Source organism: Ceratotherium simum, chromosome 23 (genome assembly GCF_057802395.1).
Source record: "Ceratotherium simum simum isolate JZ-2026a chromosome 23, ASM5780239v1, whole genome shotgun sequence".
NCBI lineage: Eukaryota > Metazoa > Chordata > Mammalia > Perissodactyla > Rhinocerotidae > Ceratotherium > Ceratotherium simum.
This window is the reverse complement of record NC_141922.1, coordinates 33,138,732-33,160,754: the sequence shown is the minus strand read 5'-3', so window position 1 is coordinate 33,160,754 and position 22,023 is coordinate 33,138,732. Positions and strand designations below refer to the sequence as shown.

At 33.1% G+C, this 22,023-nt stretch overlaps 1 protein-coding gene across 9 annotated transcripts in view; it reads left to right on the top strand.

The window, feature by feature from the left end:
- The window catches only part of OXR1 (oxidation resistance 1), a 508,823-nt gene that overhangs the window by 464,046 nt on the left and 22,754 nt on the right, over nt 1-22,023 (top strand). For 7 of the 9 annotated variants that reach the window (XM_087447551.1, XM_004431253.3, XM_004431252.3 and 4 more), the window contains 3 exons: nt 2,584-3,344; nt 6,415-6,583; nt 10,142-10,304. In XM_087447551.1, coding sequence (XP_087303677.1) covers nt 2,584-3,344; nt 6,415-6,583; nt 10,142-10,304 — 1,093 coding nt within the window. Of the gene's footprint in view, nt 1-2,583; nt 3,345-6,414; nt 6,584-10,141; nt 10,305-21,526; nt 21,683-22,023 lie in introns of those variants that run through there. The other 2 variants (XM_004431255.3, XM_004431256.3) reach the window with 2 other exon arrangements.

Below are 22,023 nucleotides of genomic sequence, written 5' to 3'. Positions count from 1 at the left end.
TCAAATTTTCCTTAGAAGAGCCTGAAGAGTATGAGATTTGGGGGAGGCCATGTGAGCAAAGACCTGACAAAGACCTGCTATAGCCAGAGCAGCTTTATTTTTTATTTATTGATTTGTATGTTTGCATTTTTCTCCCTCAGTAAAGTATAAAATAGAGGGGAGAAGACCCATAAAATGCACAAATATAAAGAGTTAACCTTGGAACATACTGGTTAGGGGATTTGTGTGATTTAGAGAACATTGATGTGAGACTGCAGGTCAGCACAGCCTTTGAAAGTAATGTGCTTGACCAAAGGAATGACCAGAGAGAAAAATGAGGAATAAGAAATAAAAAGAGAAGAAGATGAAAGATAGGTATACAAAGAAGGGAAGAAGTAGTAGAAAGAAAGAAAATTGCTATGTAATAGAATAAAACTCCTTCATTCCTCCATACATGACTTGGTCAACAGTTTAAAAACTGGCTTCACTTTAACTGATACTGAAACTTATATCCCTGTATTATCCCACAGGGATGAAGATGGCTGTTTTAAAATTAACCCTTTGGACAAAACTACTTACAAAGGAGAAGAAAAGCAAATTATTTTTGTTTCTGTGGCAGACTACATGAGTTGTTAGGATACTTGTGGGAGAATAGAATACCTTATTCAAAAAGTCTCCATTATATCTTCCACCCAGTGGATATTATTTTGGCTTGGTAAACTCATCTTTAGAGGTGCAGATAATTCCTGGGATCCCCTCTACTGTTAATTATTTTTATAGATCGTCATCCAAAGTCAGTTTCAGCAAATAAGGATTATTGGGGTGGTTGGAGGGATGAGACAAAGGTGAAGAAGGAGTGAAGGATTAGATTAAAAGAGAAACAAGATTATATACGTGTGTATATATTGTCAGTCATTGGTGAGATTTACTTTTTGTTGTCTTGCTTTTCCATTTGTATTATGATCCTTTGGGATTCTCTTATGCCTAATGATGTGTAACTCTTCTACGAGGTTGCTGTAGGGCTCCTCTTGCGAATCACTGTGTTATCATTCAGAATGTCACCTGGAAAGACCATACATTTATCCAAACATTTAAAAAAATTCCTCCCAAAGCAAATATCTTTCCATCTTGCCTTATGAATTGATTAAAAACAATATTTGGCAACAAATCAGATAAATAAAGCAAGTGGTTTTGCGGAGTAATGTCATGGATGGCAAAATGAAGTATAAGATTTGATTGGTTTTCTTCTGTCTTATACTTCTTGGGAAGCTGATTTCAAAGGTATTATTCTGGAACTATATTGAACCATAGCAGCATCATTGAGATAAATAAATATTTAGTCTTTCAGCATATTAAGTCTGAAGGTTACAGCACTTATCTAAATATATATCCTGTTTGGTTTGTTAACTTTATCTCTTGCCTAAGGGTCTTATTAAATGTACAGGTACAGTTTCTCAAAACTTTTACCAAGTTCCAAGACCCTATATATGCAGTCTGAGTGGATCACCAGTAGATGACACTATTACATATTTAGTAGCAGCAATTGGATGCTTGTGTTTCTGAAGGTGAATCAGATGCAAGGGAGGCAGAGATATGAATTGGACTTCAACTACTTAATACTTTTTAGAAAAATTAATTTTACCTATCCTAGTTATAAAAACTATACATACTCATAGAAAATTTGTAAAATGCCAAAAAGTAGAATAAGAGGAAAAGAGTTACCCAATTTCATCATCCAGAGACAGCCAATGATTGTTGTGTCAAATTACTTTCCAGTCTTTTCTATTCTCAAACTTGTGTAGATGTTAGTACTTTTTTCACTAAGAACTCCTGCAATTTCCATTTATCACAAACTACTTTTAACTATTTTAAATTGCTAACTTGTATTTCATGCTATAGATGTTTGCATTACTTCCTTCTAGAACTTAAACTATCTAATTGGTGAACATTAGTGCTTAAATATACAAATGTCGTTAAATATGGAAATCTAGATGTAATTATGAACCATTCAGCTGTCTAATATCTAAACCCTTTAGCTGAACAAGTTTTCTTAGGATTATTATTAAGAGTAGTTACTGGTAGCCTGAAGAATTCCTCTAAGTATTTTTACGTCAGTTCTATTCAGGTTGGTTTTCAGCTTTGTATTTAAGCCGTATATTTTAGTTTAATCTCTATTTAAATGTAAATAAGCACTGTGTGTATGTACACATGTGTATAATATCAATCAATGTATATTTATTTTAAGACATTTAAAAACTTTATGCAAAATTTTACCTAAGCTTATTTTCCATATTCCATCAATGAATAAATTTTAGTTTAGAATTATAAATTCACCCACAACTTACATCATCAACTTCTCTTCAGGTAGATTAATTCAGGTAATCTTACATTAATGTTTCCCAGATCTTAAGCAATTGATACAAAAGCTTGACTTAATTACTTGGTCTATATGACTATATCGAATTTTTGATATGCTGTTAAGAGATGTATGCTACATCCTTTTAAAAAAGCCTTTCTAGTGATAGTAAGTCGGTGTTAAGTTTGTGGAAAATAAAATACTGCACTTTAAAAAGTCTTATAACTTTTAATCTTGTTTACTGACAGAGAGATAGATCAGTTATCAGGAAGGGACTTCTGCCATTTAAAGAAAATGACAAGAAGTAATACTGATGAAATAGACTTAAGAATCCGCGATGCCGGTAATGACAGTGCCAGCACTGCTCCTAGGAGCACCGAGGAGTCTCTTTCTGAAGACGTGTTCACAGAATCAGAACTCTCACCTATACGAGAAGAGCTTGTCTCTTCAGATGAGCTGCGACAAGATAAGTCATCTGGTGCGTCATCAGAATCTGTGCAAACTGTCAGTCAGAGTGGAGTAGAATGTTTGACAATCATATCAGAATCTACCAGTACTCCTGATCACTTAAAATCTGATTCTGGACAGTCTACGAATGAAGTTGGGACTCTTCCTCTTAAAACTGATTTAAATAACCTTGAAATGGCCGCTAAGAAAGGAGATAAGGCTACAGATAATTTGCAAGAAATATCAGATTCTAAAGAACAAAGCACAAGTATGAAAGGTAATGCAGACCAGGATTTTCTTCTTAATGAGAATTCACTACACCAAGAAGAGGGTGAAAAAGAAAGTATGCCTTGTGGTAAAGCAACAGAATTTAAACAAAAGCAAACTGTCAACAAAGGAAAACAAGGAAAGGAGCAAAATCAGGACTCGGAGACAGAGGTAGAAGAGCTACGGAAACTCTGGAAAACCCATACTATGCAACAAACTAAACAGCAAAGGGAAAATGTTCAACAGGTGTCACAAAAAGAAATTAAGCATAAAATAGCAACTGCTGATATCGAAGGTAAGTGTTAAGGAATACATAAAGTAAGTTCATCTTATTGCATATTGTCTCCCTCTTTCCTCACCGATTCAAAAGCTGCTGTATCTTAGGCCACTCTGAAGGATAATCTAGTAGTGCTTGACTGATGTTTCTCTGAGGACAGGTATATAGTGTCTGGTTTCTACTGTCTTGTCTTTTCTTATCCCATGGTGGATTGTACCTATAATAAGCATCTTTTCCACCATGTTTAAATATTCCTGACCCACTGCATTCTATCTTTAAACAATTTATTTCTTGAAAGTGCACACAAGCTCTGTGATACCTTTGATTCCTACATTTTCTCTTTTTAGTTCTTGATGTTACCTTATTAAATGTCTTTTTTTCATTGCATATATAATATCCTAATTAGTTGTAATTGCCAAAGTTGTAATTCCATCTTTTTTTAAAAAGTGCAATTAGACATAAAAATCTGTTTCTAAAATTCTTTCAAGTATCCAGAAGTTCCATCATTGTCTGAAATATGTTTTCCCTTAAAAAGCAGGAAATTTATTTATTTCTAAAATAAGTGCTTCTGCTTAATACATTATGGGTTAAATGGGGTGTAGCTCAGGTATCTTAGCTAACATTTTTATATTCTGTTGGAATATTGATTCCAGGTTAATCCAATTTACATATGAACTTTAATTTTTTAGATTCAAAAAGTTTTTATTGTTAAAATATATGTAAAACAAAATTTACCATTTTAAGTATAAAATTCAGTGGCATTAAGTACATTGACATTGTTATGCAACCATCACCACCATCCATTTTCAGAACCTTTTCAATTTCCCAAACTGAAACTCCGCACCCATTAAACAATAACTCCCATTCTCCCCTCCCCCCAACCCTTGGCAACCACCATTCTACTTTTTTTCTCTTATGAATTTTTGTCTTTTCTCTAGGCACCTCATATAAGTGGAATCATACAATGTATGTCCCATTGTGTGTGGCTTATTTCCCTTAGCATAATGCCTTCAAGTTTAATCTATGTTGTAGCATGTGTCGGAATTTCCTTCCTTTTTAAAGCTGAATAATATTCCTTTATACATACCACATTTTCTTTATCTGTTCATTCATTAATGGACGTTTGGTTTATTTCTGCCTTTTGACTGTTGTGAATAATGCTGCTCTGAATAGTGATGTACAAATATCTTTTCCAGTCCCTCCTTTTAGTTTTTTTGTATATATACTCAGAAGTGGATTTGCTGGATCCTATGGTAATTCAGTGCTTAATTTTTTGAGGAACTACCAAACTGTTTTTCATAGTGGCTGCACTATTTTGCATTCTCAACAGCAATGCACACAGGTTTTGTTCAGTTTTTAAAACACTGAATTTTCTCTGCATCCTCTAATTTAGATATCCTGAAGAACTAAGGATTATATTCAGTAGATGTTAAGGAATTTATTTACTCAAAGCCAGTTCTATAAAAGACTGAATATTTCTTCTTTTGTAATATATTTTCTTTATTCAGAACTAATGAACATTTGACAAATATAGGAGGTTTTTAGAAAATTTATAAAAATTACCTGGAATTCATCACCTAGAGATGATCACTGTTGACATTTGACATATTTGTCTTTGATCTTTGATGTGTATGTGTGTATATATATACACATATATATACAGTTTTGATATTATTTGTATGTATATCTACATATGTATTTATTTTTTATATAAAATCGGGATTATACAGTGTGTAGTGTTGTATCCTGCTTTTTTCACTTAACATTTTGTGCCACAAACATTTTCCCATATCATTTATAGTTCTTTGAAAACATGATTTTTAATGGCCCTGTAAGTTAACCATTTACATGTTGTTAAGATGATAATACATTCAGTTCTTATTAACAATTCATGTTGTTAAGATATTTCCCATCCTTGATGTAAAGAATACTGGCGTGAATATCTCTATTTGATATCTTTGCGTCTGATGGTCGCCTTATATTTCTAATCTTTGTAAAAGATAAAATAAGGAATTCTGTTTAATCCAATGGTGTGGTAGACTACTTTCATTTTAGTAGGTTTTTTGGAGTGATGATGATGGGGAGGTTCTATTATGAAAAAATACTAAAAGGAGAAAAACTAGTAAATATGTTTAAATAGGTATGCCTGGATTGTTACCATTTGGTTTCTTCCTTTTTTGGTCAGGGAGGAAGGGAGGATGAAAATTAGTTTTAAGTAACTTGAGATTCTGTAACAGGTAAATAGTCAAAGTTTCTGATCTTTAGTGACTTTATAATATAAAAACTGTTTAATAAGTATAAAACTGTGGAATATAATTGTGGAAAGAATGGTAAAAGTTCACTCTTTTAACCAGATGCAAATACTGGGGCTCACACAATATTACACAGAAAAAAAGCCGTGACTAGTATCCACATCTCCTGACTATAACTAAGTACTTTTTCCTCCACAGTATGTTGCCTTCATATGCTAATTAATGTCCAGATTCCAGAATTCAACCATATTGTCAGACCCTCAGTATACCTTATGTCAGCACCTCTGGTTGGAAGAGTTAGAGATAATTCAGGCTTAATAAACTGTCCAGGTGGCTGAATCTAGTATATTGTTGATTGTTTTATCACACCTTCGATGTATGTAAAAGTTTCAGAAACTTTTTAATTAAATTGTTGTCTGTAACAACCATCTTAAAGTAAACCTTTAAAAATTTTACAAACTTATTTAGATGTTATTTTAGAAGACCGATAAAGAATGTGCAGAGAATTATATATGTATATATAATTACTTTAGTATGATTGTTACAAAAAAAATTTAAGAGAGTTGCTGAAGCTTTCACATTTTTGTCTGATACCCTTAGACATAATTTCAGTTCATTACTTGGCTGTTAGTTCAGTAGTCTTGCTGTACCTGTCACTTTATCTTTGATGGAAAAAAATACGAGTTACTTAAGAGAATTCACCTAAGTGAGTATCGCTAAATTGAAGTTTTATTCTATAGTTATTTGTCCAAAGTTTGGAGGTAAACATTACTTAACCTAAATTATTTAAGCATGGTGTATGAGAATTGAATAAACACTTTGTGTCTCAATTCTAGGTTCTGCACTTTTAAAAGAAAAGAGAAGGCATCGATTACATAAATTCCTATGTCTCAGAGTTGGAAAACCAATGAGGAAAACATTTGTATCTCAAGCAAGTGCAACAATGCAACAGTATGCACAGAGGGATAAGAAACATGAATATTGGTTTGCGGTGCCACAAGAAAGGTAAAAAAACAAACAACAAAAACCTGAAAACATTATTGAGATTCCTTAAATTAATATTTTGTATATCACTTAACACCAGTGACAAAGTACTTTTGAAAATTTCAAGTACTTTCAAAAGTACTTTCAAGAAGTCAGATTAAAACCTGACATTGTCTATTCAAAATCATCTAGCTCCTATTTTATACTCTTTAATTTACCACATTTTTAATTTTATTTCCCTTTGTGGTTTAATGCAAAAAATGTGAATATATACCTAGTTTTAGTAGTAAAGTTACTTACTTAAAATGTCTTACAGCAAGAAAGTTCATCAAAATATTAACTGGTATGGCCCCTACTTCAAGGCAGGTAATAATGTATAATTCCGTTTTTAAAATTTCCTCAAATACTTACTGAATGCCTGCTGTATACGTTGCGCTAAATTAGCTACTAACACGATCTGGTCTTCAAACTATTTTTTGTGTGTGTGTGTGAGGAAGATTAGCCCTGAGCTAACATCCAATGCCAATCGTCCTCTTTTTTGCTGAGGAAGATTGGCCGTGGGCTGACATCGTGCCTATCTTCCTCTACTTTATATGGGACGCTGCCACAGCGTGGCTTGACAGGTGATGCGTCGGTGTGCGCCTGGGATCCAAATCTGGGAACCCCAGGCTGCCGAAGCAGAGCATGTGCTCTTAAATGCTGTGCCACTGGGCCAGCCCCTCAAACTATATTTTTGTACTCCCTACACGATAAAATTTTTCATCATAAGTTTAAGCAATAGTAAAGAATGTTTGCTCTCACTCTATTTTAAATATTGACATTTTAAGTTAGAGCTGTTACATTGATCTTTTAAATATATGCAGTAGAATCTAAACGTCTTAACAATTGATGGATAATCTACCATTATACATTTCAAAACTACTTGAATGTGCTCTTCTTTAAAAGTTAGAATTTGCATCATTACTTCTTCTCTTTGAACTTGTATTTCTATCACACCTCCTCATAGAATCTTATTATAAGGTGCTGTATTTTTATTCCCTATTATATTTCTTTGCAACAAATGACACATACTTAAACATTTATGCGTGTGTGTGTATACTGAAATTACATTTATTTTAAAATTTTCAGTGACTGTTGTCAAAATAGTAAAGGGTCTAGGGTTTACCCTACTTGCAAGCTAACAAGTTGGTCTGCCTCATTTTCATGCATGCTGGCAGAAAACATGAGAGTAGCAATAATAGCAGTAGTCAGAGTACCAGTATTTGCATAAGACCTGTGAGCCTCACTTCCCACAATGTGGTGTTAAGGCCAGGTGACAGCTGCACATGCCATGAGTTATGTTACAGAAGAGGAACCATAAGTTTAGGGAACCTAAACCTTTTATAATATGTAGTAAGCATGGTTACCTTTTGCTCCAGAGTAAGATGCTATTTCTACCTTCTAAGACTATATTATGCTGTTTCCTGTGCTGTGTTTCCTCTTCTTGAAAAGATAGTGCTGAACAGAGGTACTCAATGCCTCTGCTCACAAGATATGCAGAAATCCAAGAGAAAATTGTCTATCAACAGCTACATTATTCCAAATGTTACTTAATCCAGAAGAAAATTTTATCATTACAATTATTACTTATACATAGTTGATCAAAGCAAAATAAATTATAAATTGTGATTATTACACATAAAAAGTAAAATATTATAGGAAATGTCTTAATAAGATAGATAGGCCTTTATCCCAGTTAGTTTATATCCATTGATGAATATTGTTTATTGAAAGGACGAATTAGGATTCAGCCCCTCAATTCTGGCTTCTCCCTTTTTTCTTTTTTTTATAAGTAGTGAGAAGCTTTGTTCACAAAAAAGTATATGAGACTAAGAAGAGTTTTATTATAAGAATGTCATTCAATTCTTTAAGCATGTTTTTATTTATATTCTAAAAATTACTTAATCATCTTTCATCAAAATTATTTTTAGTGATCATCAATGAACAACTCCATTAAAACTCCTTTAGTTTTGTGGAAATCAGTGAATTAGAAACCACCCAATATTCAAAAGGATTTACTACCTAGTCTTTAGAATCATTCCCAACTTTGGACAGCCTGGAAGTTTTTATACTTTAAGGCATGTACCATTGTAAAATTTTGGATGGGTAAGGCTATGCCCTTTTTTTTTGTAAAGTAGAAAAAGTGCTTTAGTGAAAATACAGATATTCAGATTATCTGTAAGATATATTGATCACACTGTTCTTAGGCAGATTACTATGAGTGAAGAGTAACATGGAAGTAGAAGATAAAGAAATTGATGCCCTTAGAACTATCTTAAGTGTCTATGTATACCTCTTATAAAGTCTTTATATGTTGCTCTGAAGACTCCTGCTTTCAGGGATATAATGATGAAATTCTTGTCCCTCCCCCTCACACTCAAATATACAGTACAATGTGTGCATTCAACAAAATGTGATTGCAGTGTTTAAAAATATGGTATGATTTGCATAATTCACAAATAATTGAAAGGCACAGAGCCAGATGTTCATATTTGCCGGTGATATCGAGATGACTAGAGTGAAAAACTTAACTATATCTTAGTTAAAACTAACATAAGGATTTAGTTTTTTTCATTACTGTTGGCTTTATTTTAATTTGTACATGGAATTTTCCATTTTAATATTGACCTTGCACCTTGGCTAATGTTCATTAAAAATTAGTTTTATTAGGGCTTTAAACTTTATTGTATACATGTAATATATGAAAATTACTTTTTTGAAAGAGACATATCATCTGAAGATGAAACTTAATACTCTTTTAATATGTTAGCTGCCACATAAGAAATGACACTTTAAAAAAAAATCATTAAATTAAAAACATAATTTCCAGAACCATTGTTATTGATTGGTACATGTTAGTTGAGAATTTTGTAATCAAATTTCAATTATTTATGCTAATTAAAGCCAACATAGTTATTTGAAATGTGTGTTGGACCCTCAAATATGTTTATCAGAGATTTAATTGTCTTGTAACAACAGGCTTTACTACAGTAAACAAAATTGAAAAGGGAACAAGAGATTTAAAAGATTGGATCATCTATCCCTGAACCAATAATACACTATGCTTTCCTGATATCATTTAAAAGTTAAACACATTAAATTTCTATTAACTTGGAAAAATTCTGTATAATGTTCAGGTTTCAAATAGCAATTAGTAAATTGTTTACTTGTATTTTAGATAATTAGATCATTTTGTGAATGAGGTCAAAATTATGGGTTCAGTTTCCCTTCTCATCACTAGTTTCTTTAAAGAGAAAAAAACATTATCATGGATAGCATCTGAGCTTGTCAAAAGCATGCCGAGGAAAATCTTAATATAGTTTTCTCAGAACAACTTGACAGAACACAGCCAAATAAATTTTTTTAAGTTAACGTCTTTCTGGTAGTGGGCTTTGTTACCTTTTTAAATAAGGCCTAATATATATTGTGTATATTTTAAGTTTTCTAGTTTTGTCGAGATATTTAACAAATATAATTTTGTAATTCTAGCTAACAGCACGGAATACTAGGTCTATTTTTAATAGTCACTTGTTCCGACAGGACAGACCACTTGTATGCCTTCTTCATTCAATGGAGTCCAGAAATATATGCAGAAGATACTGGTGAATATACCAGAGAACCTGGATTTATAGTAGTAAAAAAGATTGAAGAATCTGAAACAAATGAGGATTCTACTAATGAAGCAGCAGCCAGAGAATGGGAGGTAAGGAGAAAAATGTGAAGATTTCATTCATCTTTTCACTTTGTGTGAATTTATAGCGTTATGATAGAACAGGCAAAGTACAAGAGTAATTTTTTAAAGGTTTACTGTCCATGTATATATGTGTTTATTGAATAAATCTAATTAGTAACTTTGGTTTTATTACTATTTGTCATTTTCCTTTTGCTTTAAAATACTAGAGAAGCAACCTTTCAGCAATAAAATGACTTTCATTGAGTGTATTTTAAAATCATATTAATTGTTGTTATACTAATTTTCATAGGACATTTTTTTCATATCTGATTCATTTCGGTATTATCTCCTGCATGGAAAAGGTACAGCATTTGTTAACATATCCATGCAAATCAGCACTCCTTTCTAAGTCCATACCGAAGCATTATTTTGACATGAATTTAGCAATAATGCTAGGGAAATAAGCGCATGCTAATTTTACAAAGTAGTAAAAGTTTTATGTTGTCAAATTTACTAAACTTGTATAAGTGGCCAAATTAACACTAATTAACTTTTTGTAACCCCTTTGAGATACATTTGCATATCACGTTTTACGTGCTTTGTCTTGTGGGATTGATAGGATGACAGTATCTGGTTTTTCTGTTGTGGTTGCTTGGATTAATTTCTTCTTGATGCATTAGAAAGTAGAGAGCAGATGCTAAAATGTGATAATATATAGAATCAAATTTTGTTACCCATTTGGTGTTAATGTTCGTGGTTGTTTTTGTGATGTGAATTTCTCATGCATGTACTTAACATGTATAGTGATCGAAGGTGTACATGGCATGTCTTTTGTTTGAAATGCAGACTTCATTTTGAATGTGTCTAAGTCCATTCTGTGTAGTATGTACACATCAGTTTCTTCTGTAACTCCAATGTAATGGAGGGAAAGAGGTAGCATATTGAGCATTTATTTTGGATTCTTTTAATACTTAAACCAACATTATTAATCTTCATTACTACCAGCTTTATTCGCAATAGCTTCAAACTGGAAACAACTTAAAATGCCTATCAGCAGGAGAATGGATAAATAAATTTTGAAATATTCATAAAATTCCAAATAATACAGCAATAAAAAAGATCTACTGGTACAGGCAACAGCATGAGTGAATCTCACAGATAATATGTTTAATAAAAAAAACCAAGCTACACATAAAAGAGTATAGACTATAATTTCGTTTAAGTGAAATTCAGAAGCACAAAACTTGTCAAAAGTTCATCAGACTACCTGTGTCTGGCGGTTGAGGGGTTGGTTGGCTAGGAGCAGGAGGGAACTTTATAGAGTCCTGGAGATGTTCTATATTTTATCCTGGGTGACGGTTATGTGGGTGTTGACATATGTAAAATAATCCCTGTGTATTTACACTTAGCTTTAGGAGGCTTTTAAAATAGCCCAGGTGATCAAAGATGTGTACCTGTGTTAATGTAGCAACAGTTGAAGATAGTGTGGAAGGAGATGGAAAAAAGTTTTTTCAAAAGGTATTACCTAGCTAATAAGACAGGATTTAGTGACAACTTGGTAACAGTGACGTTTCTAACTTGAGTGACAAGGTGGATGGCAATATATTCAATCAAGTAAGGGAATTGGGAGTTTTCTCTCCATTGTGGTTAGAGCACTTAACTTTGGAAATAATAGACTATTATTATTGATTATTTGACTGTTGACTATTTTAATTAAAAGGAACTACTTCAGTTCTTTTGGAAGACTCTGCAGATTATAATTTCTGAAGAAAAAATAAATGTTCCCCCACCTGTTTTCAACCAGAACTGATTCAAATAAAAAGAAAATGGAAGAGAAAAAAATTTAATTTTAGAGGTATTTTGCTGCATTGTCTAGAAACAGTACTACACTGTCCAATATGGTAGCCATGCCACAAGTGGCTATTGAGTACTTGACATGTGGCTAATTCAACCAAGGAACTGAATTTTTAATTTTATTTAATTTTAATTAATTTAAATTTAAAAACTGATACTTGAGTCAGTAATTCGATATGTATGGTATAACTTGGATATACAAATCTACTTTTTCGATTATAAATTGCATGAAATCCAAATGTGATCTAAATAAATCTAAATCTAAATAAAATCAAGTATTTCCTATGGAAATTTAGTGTCTGAATTGAGATGTGCTGTAGTGTAAAATATGCTATAGATACAGTAGCCACTAGCCACAGGTAGCTATTGGGCACTTGAAATATGGCTAGTACGAATTGAGAAATTCTGTAAATATGAAATATACACTGGATTTTAAAATTTAGAATTGAAAGAAAAAATATAAAGTATAATTAATTTTATATTGATTATGTTGAATTGATAATATTTTGGACATATTAGGTTAAATAAAATATATTAAAATTTACCTAGAAGATTTATAATTGCAAATGTCTTACATTGTATTTCTCTTGTATAGTGCTGGTCTAGTGCCTTATGGTTACTAAGTGACTAAAACGTTTTTTTCATTCAAAGTCCATTGTTTGCCTTAGTGTTCACTCTTGGTGTTGTACATTCTATAAGTTTGAACAAATGTATAATTACGTAAAAAATATTTTAATGTTAAAATGATGTTTTAAAAAAGGAATTTGGCTAGAGCACTCATATAAAATAAGAGGACTTCAAAATGTGAAGTGATGTTTTTGGGTTTTTTTCTACCTACAGGTGGAAAATAGGTGACTTAGAATTTAGGATGAATTTATTATGGCAACCAACTTGAGCATTAATCTGTTTGATTAAAACTGTCTGCTCTACTCACTTTTACTCTGCTTCAGTGGAGATCCTTATTATCTTGACTGTTATTTAGGCAGAAATATATTGCTAACTAGAAGTTTATACATTGGGGAAACTTTTGCATATGGTAAACTTATTTTCACTTCCACTTCGCTTCTATTTGCCTCATGTCCCTCTCCCTATGTAAGTGCCGTGAGGGCAGGGTTTTGTCAGTTTCAAACACTACTATATCCTCAGAGCTAAGAACAGTGCAGGCATATAATTTATTCTCAATAAATATTTATTAGACTAGTGAATAGATTTTGGCATAGATTAACATGGGCTATAAAACTTCTACTCCTCTTTCAAAATTGATCCATATCCTAAAATAAGTTCTTATGTCAGTTGTAGTAAATATTTTGTCATAAAACCATAGACACTGAAAGTTGGAATTAACCAACAGTCCAGCGTCTCTTATTTTGCACTATTCTTGGTTCTGCTTTACCATATTCAGTGATAGGGTGTTTTCTACATCAAAAGGCAGTACTTTTCATTTTAGGACAACTCTGTTAGAAAGTTTTCTCTTACAGTTAATTTAAAGAAACATACGTTTGTAAGTTTAATCCATTTGTCTTTATTCTTCCTTCCAGTGCACATCAATAACACCAAAATTTTCTATATACTGTGATAAGCTGAAAATATTTATCTTCCTTTTTAGTCTTCTTCCAGGATTATTTTCCCTGGTATTTCCACTGTTTAATTTTATTAACTTTTTCTAGATCCTACACTATCCTCATCATTACCCTAAAATGTTTCTAAACATTTATAACTATGGCACTTGTTATGTGCACTTGAGATAGCAAGAAAAATTCTATGATATTTAAAACAATTTCATTTCCAACATATGCAAATTGAAAGTCACACCTATTGAGGATAGTTAGAAAAAGCTGGAAGTTAAGAATTAGAAATGATGAGAAAAGAAAGGAAGAAAGGAGAGCGGTATTAGAGATTTGTGCAGTCAATTCCAGAGAGAGATGAGAGCAGCAGAAATCTATGAATACTAAGAAAGAAAAGTTAGCCAAATTTTAAGGTGGTCACGAGTAAGAGTCCCTAATGATACATCAGAACTAAAATTCCTGAATATTGGGAGAAAGAATTTGAGAAATACTATATATATAACTCAAGATATGTAAGAGATTGATACTCCTTAATATATTCTCTTTATTGTTCTAGGTTAGTCAATAGAAATATAGTTAATATATCAGCTTACCTCAATCATGTTTTTTTTTAACCATATCTTTAGTTTCTTCATTATGAATTCTTCTGCTGTTCTTACCTTGCAGCTGAAAAGGAACTACTTATTATAAAGTTTTTTCCTCTGGTTTCTGTCAGTATCCAATGACAGGAAGTCAGTAGAGCATGTGTAGTGAGGATAATATTTTATGTGGGGCTTGGCAGTTTTGTGAAAAATGTTACTTTTTGGTTTTTGGTGGGGATTGTTTGTATGGATTTTCACTGAAAAGGGAGGTGTTCTAATGGCATTTCAACAAAGTGTCAGGAGGGTCCTGAGGTAAAGGTGGGGAAAGATGCCTGTTGACACCTGATGGTAGTGCTTTGATATGGTAAATATATAAAAATAGAGCTTAATAGTATAATGAATTTGCATATACCACTCAGCTTTATCAGGTTATTTCATCTATAATCCCTCATTTTCCTCAGTTCACATTTTTTCAGGTGTCATAAAAATGTTTAAAATACATGTAATATTAATATATTTTTACAGTTTGTTATTTGAAACAGGATCCAAATAAGGTCCAAATGTTTCAGTTAGTTAAACTGTCTCTTAAATCTCTGTAAATGTACCTTTTCCCTCCATTTCTTTGCTTTGCTTTCTTTCCTTGTAATTTTAGTTTTTAAGAAATCAGATTTTTCTTGTAGAATGTCCCACGGTCTGAATTTTGCTGATTGCATCCCCACGGTGTTAACACGTTCTTCTGCCTTGAATTTCCTATAAATTAATAGTTGGATCTAGAGCAATCCATTTAATCATAGACAGTCATCTTTATTTTACGATAATTTCTCTAAGCTTGTTTCTTATTTGGCTAAAATCCTCATAGTAGTAAATCATAGTGGTTAATCTGTAATTCAGAGCCTGTACTCTGTACACCACAGCACACTCTCAGCCTTGGCAGAAGCTTTGAATCATTTAGGGGAGCTTTCAAAAATCTTATTGCTCAGAGTTACCTCAGACCAATGAAATCAGAATAATTGGGGGTGGAACCTCATTATCAGTAGTCTTTAAAGCTCCTCAGGCAATTACATTGCATGTAGAGGTGGAAAAACCACTATACTATCCTGTGCCACCACTTCAGGTCTTGGGTTGAACATATACAATGCTCAGACTGTGGAAGCCTCTTTCAGACTATATCGATCATAATATAGTTTAATTTTCAAGTCTCTGTGATGCAAGTTACATTGTATAAAATATTTTTCAAATTATTCCTCTTATTTTGGGTGTTGCATCTGCACACCAAAAACATAAATTTGGTTTACTGTGGAGAAAGGTTTCTTTAATAATTTTGTGCCTTGATTTTTAAAAAGATCTTTTCTTATCAATAGCAGCCATGCTGATACAGTTACTTCAGGCATAGCTCCTTACATACCAAAGGACTCCTGTCGTGTTGTATACTCAGAGGCACTACAAGGAGGGGGAAATCGAGAAATATGCCAGGCCATAAGTCATTGCTCTTGTGCCTCTTGAACTTGTCCATCAAATACCCTTTAAAGTTTGATGTACTTGACAAGTACCCAGGAGTCAAGTGGTATAGTCTAAAGCAGTGGCCACCACAATAAGCCTGAAGTATTTTTGAAGCCTCTTTTAAGATTCATGTGAATTTTGCGTCCATCTTCTTGATTCATCTGATGCAATATAAAAAGAATTTTTTAAATTCTTTGTCATGAAGTAAAAATGATGCTACAGTAATAGAAGTCAATTTTATTCTGTCACCAGATACTGTGGCACATTACTCCACCCCTTGGGCTCTATCACCCTCAACCCTAAGTACCAGGTTCAAGGGGCTCTCTACTAGAATACTCTGAAAGTTTTAGGTTTCAAAGTGTCACATGTGTTAGGTATGCCAGTCTTGCTGCTTGATGACACAGACCTCAAAAGTGGAGCTTTTTAAGCTAAAATTGCTTTTTATCCCACTTCCTTTGAGTTGACTTTCAATCCTTTTGGGATAAGAGCTGGCAGGAAAAGTTTTCCATTTTTTGCATCTCTAGAGTTAATCTTGTACCACTTCTGCTCTCTCATACCCCAAGCTTACTAATTAAAACATCTGGTACCCAGGGCTGGCCCGGTGGCATAGTGGTTAAGTGCGAGTGCTCTGCTTCCGTGGCCCGAGGGTTCGCAGTTTCGGATCCCGGGTGCGCACCGACGCACCGCTTGTCAGGCCCTGCTGTGGCGGCGTCCTGTATAAAGTAGAGGACGATGGGCACGGATGTTAGCCCAGGGCCAATCTTCTTCAGCAAAAAGAGGAGGATTGGCATCAGATGTTAGCTCAGGGCTACACTTCCTCCCCTCCCCCAAAAAAATTCCAGTGCCCCTAGGATGATAGAAACAACTAAGAAATTGATTTTATTAACTTAGCTTTAATTGATTTATTTAGAAGTTCACCTCCCAAGTTTAATCTTGATTAAATTTAAAAACATGTGTTTACTTAGATTATATGCCAATAGATTATACGACATATTAGCATTTTTCATTTTTAGAAGTAATGTTTGATATTAGAAGAAAATTGCTCTGGTTTACGCCATACTTTGAACTCTTGCTAAAGTATTGATAAAAATATGTTCTATTCGATTTTTGGTTTCTGAGCTGACTTCTTCATTTTTAGGTGCTTGACATTACTCACATTTTCTCAAACAAACAATCAAAGCTTAGATTATTCATTTAAATATAAGTGTAAATGTAAATATGTTGACTACTTATTACATAAATCTGTGCAAAGGTTTTATAATTACTCAATATTTTAGAATCTGCTTTCTGGCTTAGATAATGTTTTTAAATCATTTATAAAATCTTCCTATTTTGACATTAATTTCTAGTGTTCTCCATTTTAATATATAAATTTAAAATATTTAACCTAATCTTAGCATTTTAGGCCGTAAAATGTATCACATCCGCTAGTATGTGGTGATCATCATGTGGAGTCAGTTCTGTTTTCTCTTTTATTTTGGTGAGGAAGATTCGCCCTGACCTGACATCTATTGCCGGTCTTCCTCTTTTTTGCTTGAGGAAGATTAGCCCTGAGCTAACATCCTTGCCAGTCTTCCTCCATTTTGTATGTGGGTCGCTGTCACAGCATGGCTGACGAGTGGTGAGGGTCCACTGCCAAGATCCAGACTCGCGAACCTAGGCCACCAAAGCGGAGTGTGCTGAACTTAACCACTACGCCACGGGCCAGCCCCAGTTCTGTTTTCTTAACTGTCATCAATTAAGTAGAGTTTTTTGCCTTGGTTGTTTATTAGGTTTCTCGGAGAAGACTTTTCCAACAGTTTGGTATTGCTACAACTTCTAAAAAGCACCAGTAGCAGGAGGCTTCAATTGTTTGGTTAATATTTTATTTCTTAAGCTGCTGTATAATGAGTATCCTGGTGTTCATTTTATTAAATGTGTTTTTTTTTTAATTAAAGCACAAGTAATGCCAAAATTAAAATTGAGTCAATATATAAAACAAAACAAAACAAAAATATTCCTGATCTCTTCTCAGCCTAGCCTGCAAAATTTATACAGAATTGATTTGTTCAAAAAGAAAGTAGTCTTATGTCTAAGTCACTACATAGAGGTCACATTTCTCAGATAAAGGCAATTAAAGAAAAGTATACTTTTTTTACATTGATTGAATCACATATTACAAATCGTAACTCCAAAAGAAGTTCAATAAATCTGAGAAAGGTAAAAGTCAAAAGCATTAAAAACAATTAGAATTTGAGTTGTTACAAAGTGTCTTATATAATATTTCTATATTGAGTATTTCCTAAACCACTTTATTGCAGTATGATTGAGATATATGTGCAACTTGATGAGTTTGGAGACAAGTATACATCTATGAAACAGTCACCACAATCAATGCCATAAACATATCCATCATCTTCAAAAGTTTCTTCTCAATCTCTTTATTATTATTATAATTTTGTAATAAGAACACCTAACATAAGATCTATCCCCTTAGTAAATTTTCTGGTATACAGTACAGTATTATTATAGGCATTATGCTATAGAGTAAATCTCTAGTTCTAGACTATTCATATATTTTCTCTTCATTAGCATTTGGCACCCGGGAATCCTGCCTAATATGGTCTATTTTGATTACTAATAATGTTAACTTAGGATGTTATCTACCTCAGGAAAGTTTTCAACCAATGCTTTGCTTTCCCTACTAATATTCTTCCTCAGTTACTAGCCAAAATTTATGGGCTATAAAATTGCCATTAAAAATCCAAAATATTATTTAATGTGGATTGTGAGAAGATACGGGATGGAAGAATAAAATTTATAATTTTAAATATTAAAAATTACTTCTAAAATATTACTTTCGATGTTGAGTAGGGTAGATTATATATTATTGCTTCTAGTATACCACTCCCAACTCAGGAAATCAGATATAAGGTAATTGAATAATTTCAACCCCAATAAAGAAAGTAGAGAAAAAAAGGTTAAGTTATGAATACCTGAATTATGAAAACAGATTATATTCAACCTTTAAACTGGTTATGTTTTTAAAAGTGCTTCATTTTATAGTCTGTCATTTTATACTAATGATAAATTGATATCTGCTTCAAGCTCTGGGATGTCTAGACAAACTTAAATTACCTAGCATTATGTGTTCTAAACACTAAGAAAAAAAGAAAGGGTAAGGAGATTTACTAGCTCATTTTATGTCTGCTAGATATTGTGTTTATTAATTAGGAAGTATTTGGCTTCAACAAACAGAAAACCACACTCAAAACAGCTTAAACCAGTTGTTTTTCTTTTTTTGTTAATTGAAGTATAATTGACATTTAGTTTCAGATGTGCAACATAATGATTTGATATTTGTATATATTGTGAAATGATCCACCACAGTAAGTCTAGTTAACATTAGTCACCATATATAGTTAAGATAAAATGTTTTTTCTTGTGATGAGGACTTTTAAGATATACTCTCTTAGCAACTTTCGAATATGCAATACAGTATTATTAACTATAGTCACCATGCTGTACATTACATGCCCAGGACATTTATTTTATAACTAGAACTTTGTACCTTATGACCCCCTTAACCCATTTTGCCCATCCCCAAACTCCCGCCTCTGGCAACCACCAGTGTGTTCTCTGTATCTATGACCTTGTTGTTGTTGTTGTTTTAAATTCCACATACAAGTGAGGTCATATGGTATTTATCTTTCTCTGATTTATTTCAGTTAGCATAATGCCCTCAAGGTCTATCCATGTTACCACATCTTCTTTAGCCATTCATCTATCAGTGAACACTTAGGTTGTTTCCAACGTATTGGAAATAATATTAAATCTTGGCTATTGTAAATAATGCTTCAGTGAACATGGGGATGCATATATCTTTTCAAATTAGTGTTTTTGTTTTCTTCGGATAAATACCCAGAAGTGGAATTGCTGGATCATCTGGTAGTTCTATTTTTAATTTTTTGAGGGATCTCCATACTGCTTTCCATAGTGGCTGCACCAATTTACGTTCTCACCAATATTGCACAAGGGTTTCTTTTATCCACATCCTTTCCAAATTATTTCTTGTCTTTTTGATAATAGCCAGTCTAGTTGGTATGAGGTGATATCTCATTGTGGTGTAGTTGTGTTTCAAGGTATGGTCCTCAGAACATCAGCAGCAGCATCTTGGAATTCATTACAAATTCACATTCTCATACCCTAATCCAGTCTGCTTAATCAGAAACTGGTTTTGGAGTCCAGCATTCTGTTTTAACAAACACTCCAGGTGATTCTGATGCAGGCTAAAAGTTGAGACCTATTGGTTTAGATCTGTAAAGACCCATCCCGTCCAGGCATGGAGCCAGCCTTCTCAGAAACACATGGCTGAAAAGATACCTAAGCAAAATCAAAGCTATATTAGGAAAAAGGTGTGGGGATGGATGTTGAGTAGGCAACCAAGAAAATAGGCTATCCTATGCGTGATGTGTGTATATTTTAAAAAATCTCATTTAAATTGCATTTCGGTACACATATAATATTTTTAATTTTAGAAAATATGGCTAGAAGTAATGATAAGTATTTTAAATGACACCCCACAACAACGAAATTATGTAATGTTATTGATGTGTTTAGGGGGAGTACAATGATTGAGGGAGGGCTGACCACAGTGCACTATATGTATAGTAGGACTTTGTGTGTAGTAAGGCTGGTATGGAAATGGTTATAGTGTGCCTAAGAGGGACTGTGGGAGAGAGATCTCAGGGTAAGTGTGATGGGGCTGGCTGAGGAGATGAGTGGGTGGCTGGTGTGTGTGGGAAGGAAGGTGTTCTGTGTACGATGTGCTGTGTCTTGTACATGCACATGCTGGAATGTGGAGGTGTGGGTATAGTGCAGTGTTCTGTGTACTAGAAAGGTGGTATGTGTGTGTGAAGGGTGGCATCATTGTGTGTACACAGCTTTGTATGTACCCACAAGGTAAAGGGGTGGGAGCAGGTTTAGCTTAAAATGGAAGATATTTTGTACTATTATGTGTACTATTATGGCATTGATATTCTAGTTAAAATTGAGTTCTAGATAATTTTAATTTATAGCCATAATAATATTTAATCTTAAAAATTCACCTCTTTGGTTATATTCAGCGTAGTACTGGTTAGTGAAGTATATATAAGCATAGTAAATATAAGTACCTTTTCAAGAAATTAGATGCTAGGAAATGCAGTTTAAAAATGGACTGTGTAACAGGCAAAGGAATTTTCAGGTCACTTTGAACATTTGTGCAGGATTTATTTGTAGTAGATTGGCTTTGTTTTTACATAGTCGTTCTATAAAATTTGAGGGTTGAAGGGTCCTCAAAGGATGTCTTATTGCTTAAAAAATGCTCACATAAAAGATGAAATGTTATGGGATTCTTATAAATAAAGAACAGAATTTATGACTGTATGAGCAAACAACAAAATGTTAATTGATGTCATTTGTGTACTTTGGGAGGGACTCTGGAAACTGTACTAATTAATTTTTTATGACTAAGATATTTTTAGTATATTTCTTAGTGAACTGGTGTTTGGAAATACATGCTCTGTGTCTTTAAACTTTTGAGCCCTTTCTTTGCACATTTGGGTACAGTGCAACCAAACTTAGACATGGGAAACCCTCTGTTCCCTCCCCAGCTTTACAGTCTCCACTCAGGACTATCTTTGCAATGGATACTACTTGGTGATTAGCTCTCTGTCTTGTCAATCAAGTCATTGTCTCTAGCAAACTGTTTTGTCACTGTAGTAGGGCTCTTGTGCTGGAAATTTATTTTTGACAGAGGAAGAATGCTTTTTAAAACAGTTCTTACAAGATTTGATGTAACTTAATTTGCCCTGGAAAGGAAATGTCTCGTCTCTGGTATGGGAAAACAGGGAGAAGACATCAACCAATTAATCATAAATATACTCTGGTAAATCTTAGTCAGTGATTTAAATTTCTATATTTACTAGTCTCTTTATGGTGACATTATGCAAAATTATACAATTTCTGAAAGTTTAAGCATAGAGAATATTTATAGAATACAAAATTGTATGCTAACAGAAAAGTACCCTTAAGTTATTTCTGCTAATCCTAAATGTCTTCAAAAAAGGAAATGAATAAGGGACTGTAATTTTGTTTTATAAAAATGTTTTGGTTTTCATATTCCACATCAACAGGAAGTTACCAAATCTTTATTGCTGCCTTAATTTTTTATTTAAGCTTAACCTTATAGGAAAATATTCAGAATTTTTTTCTTACTTAAAAATGAAT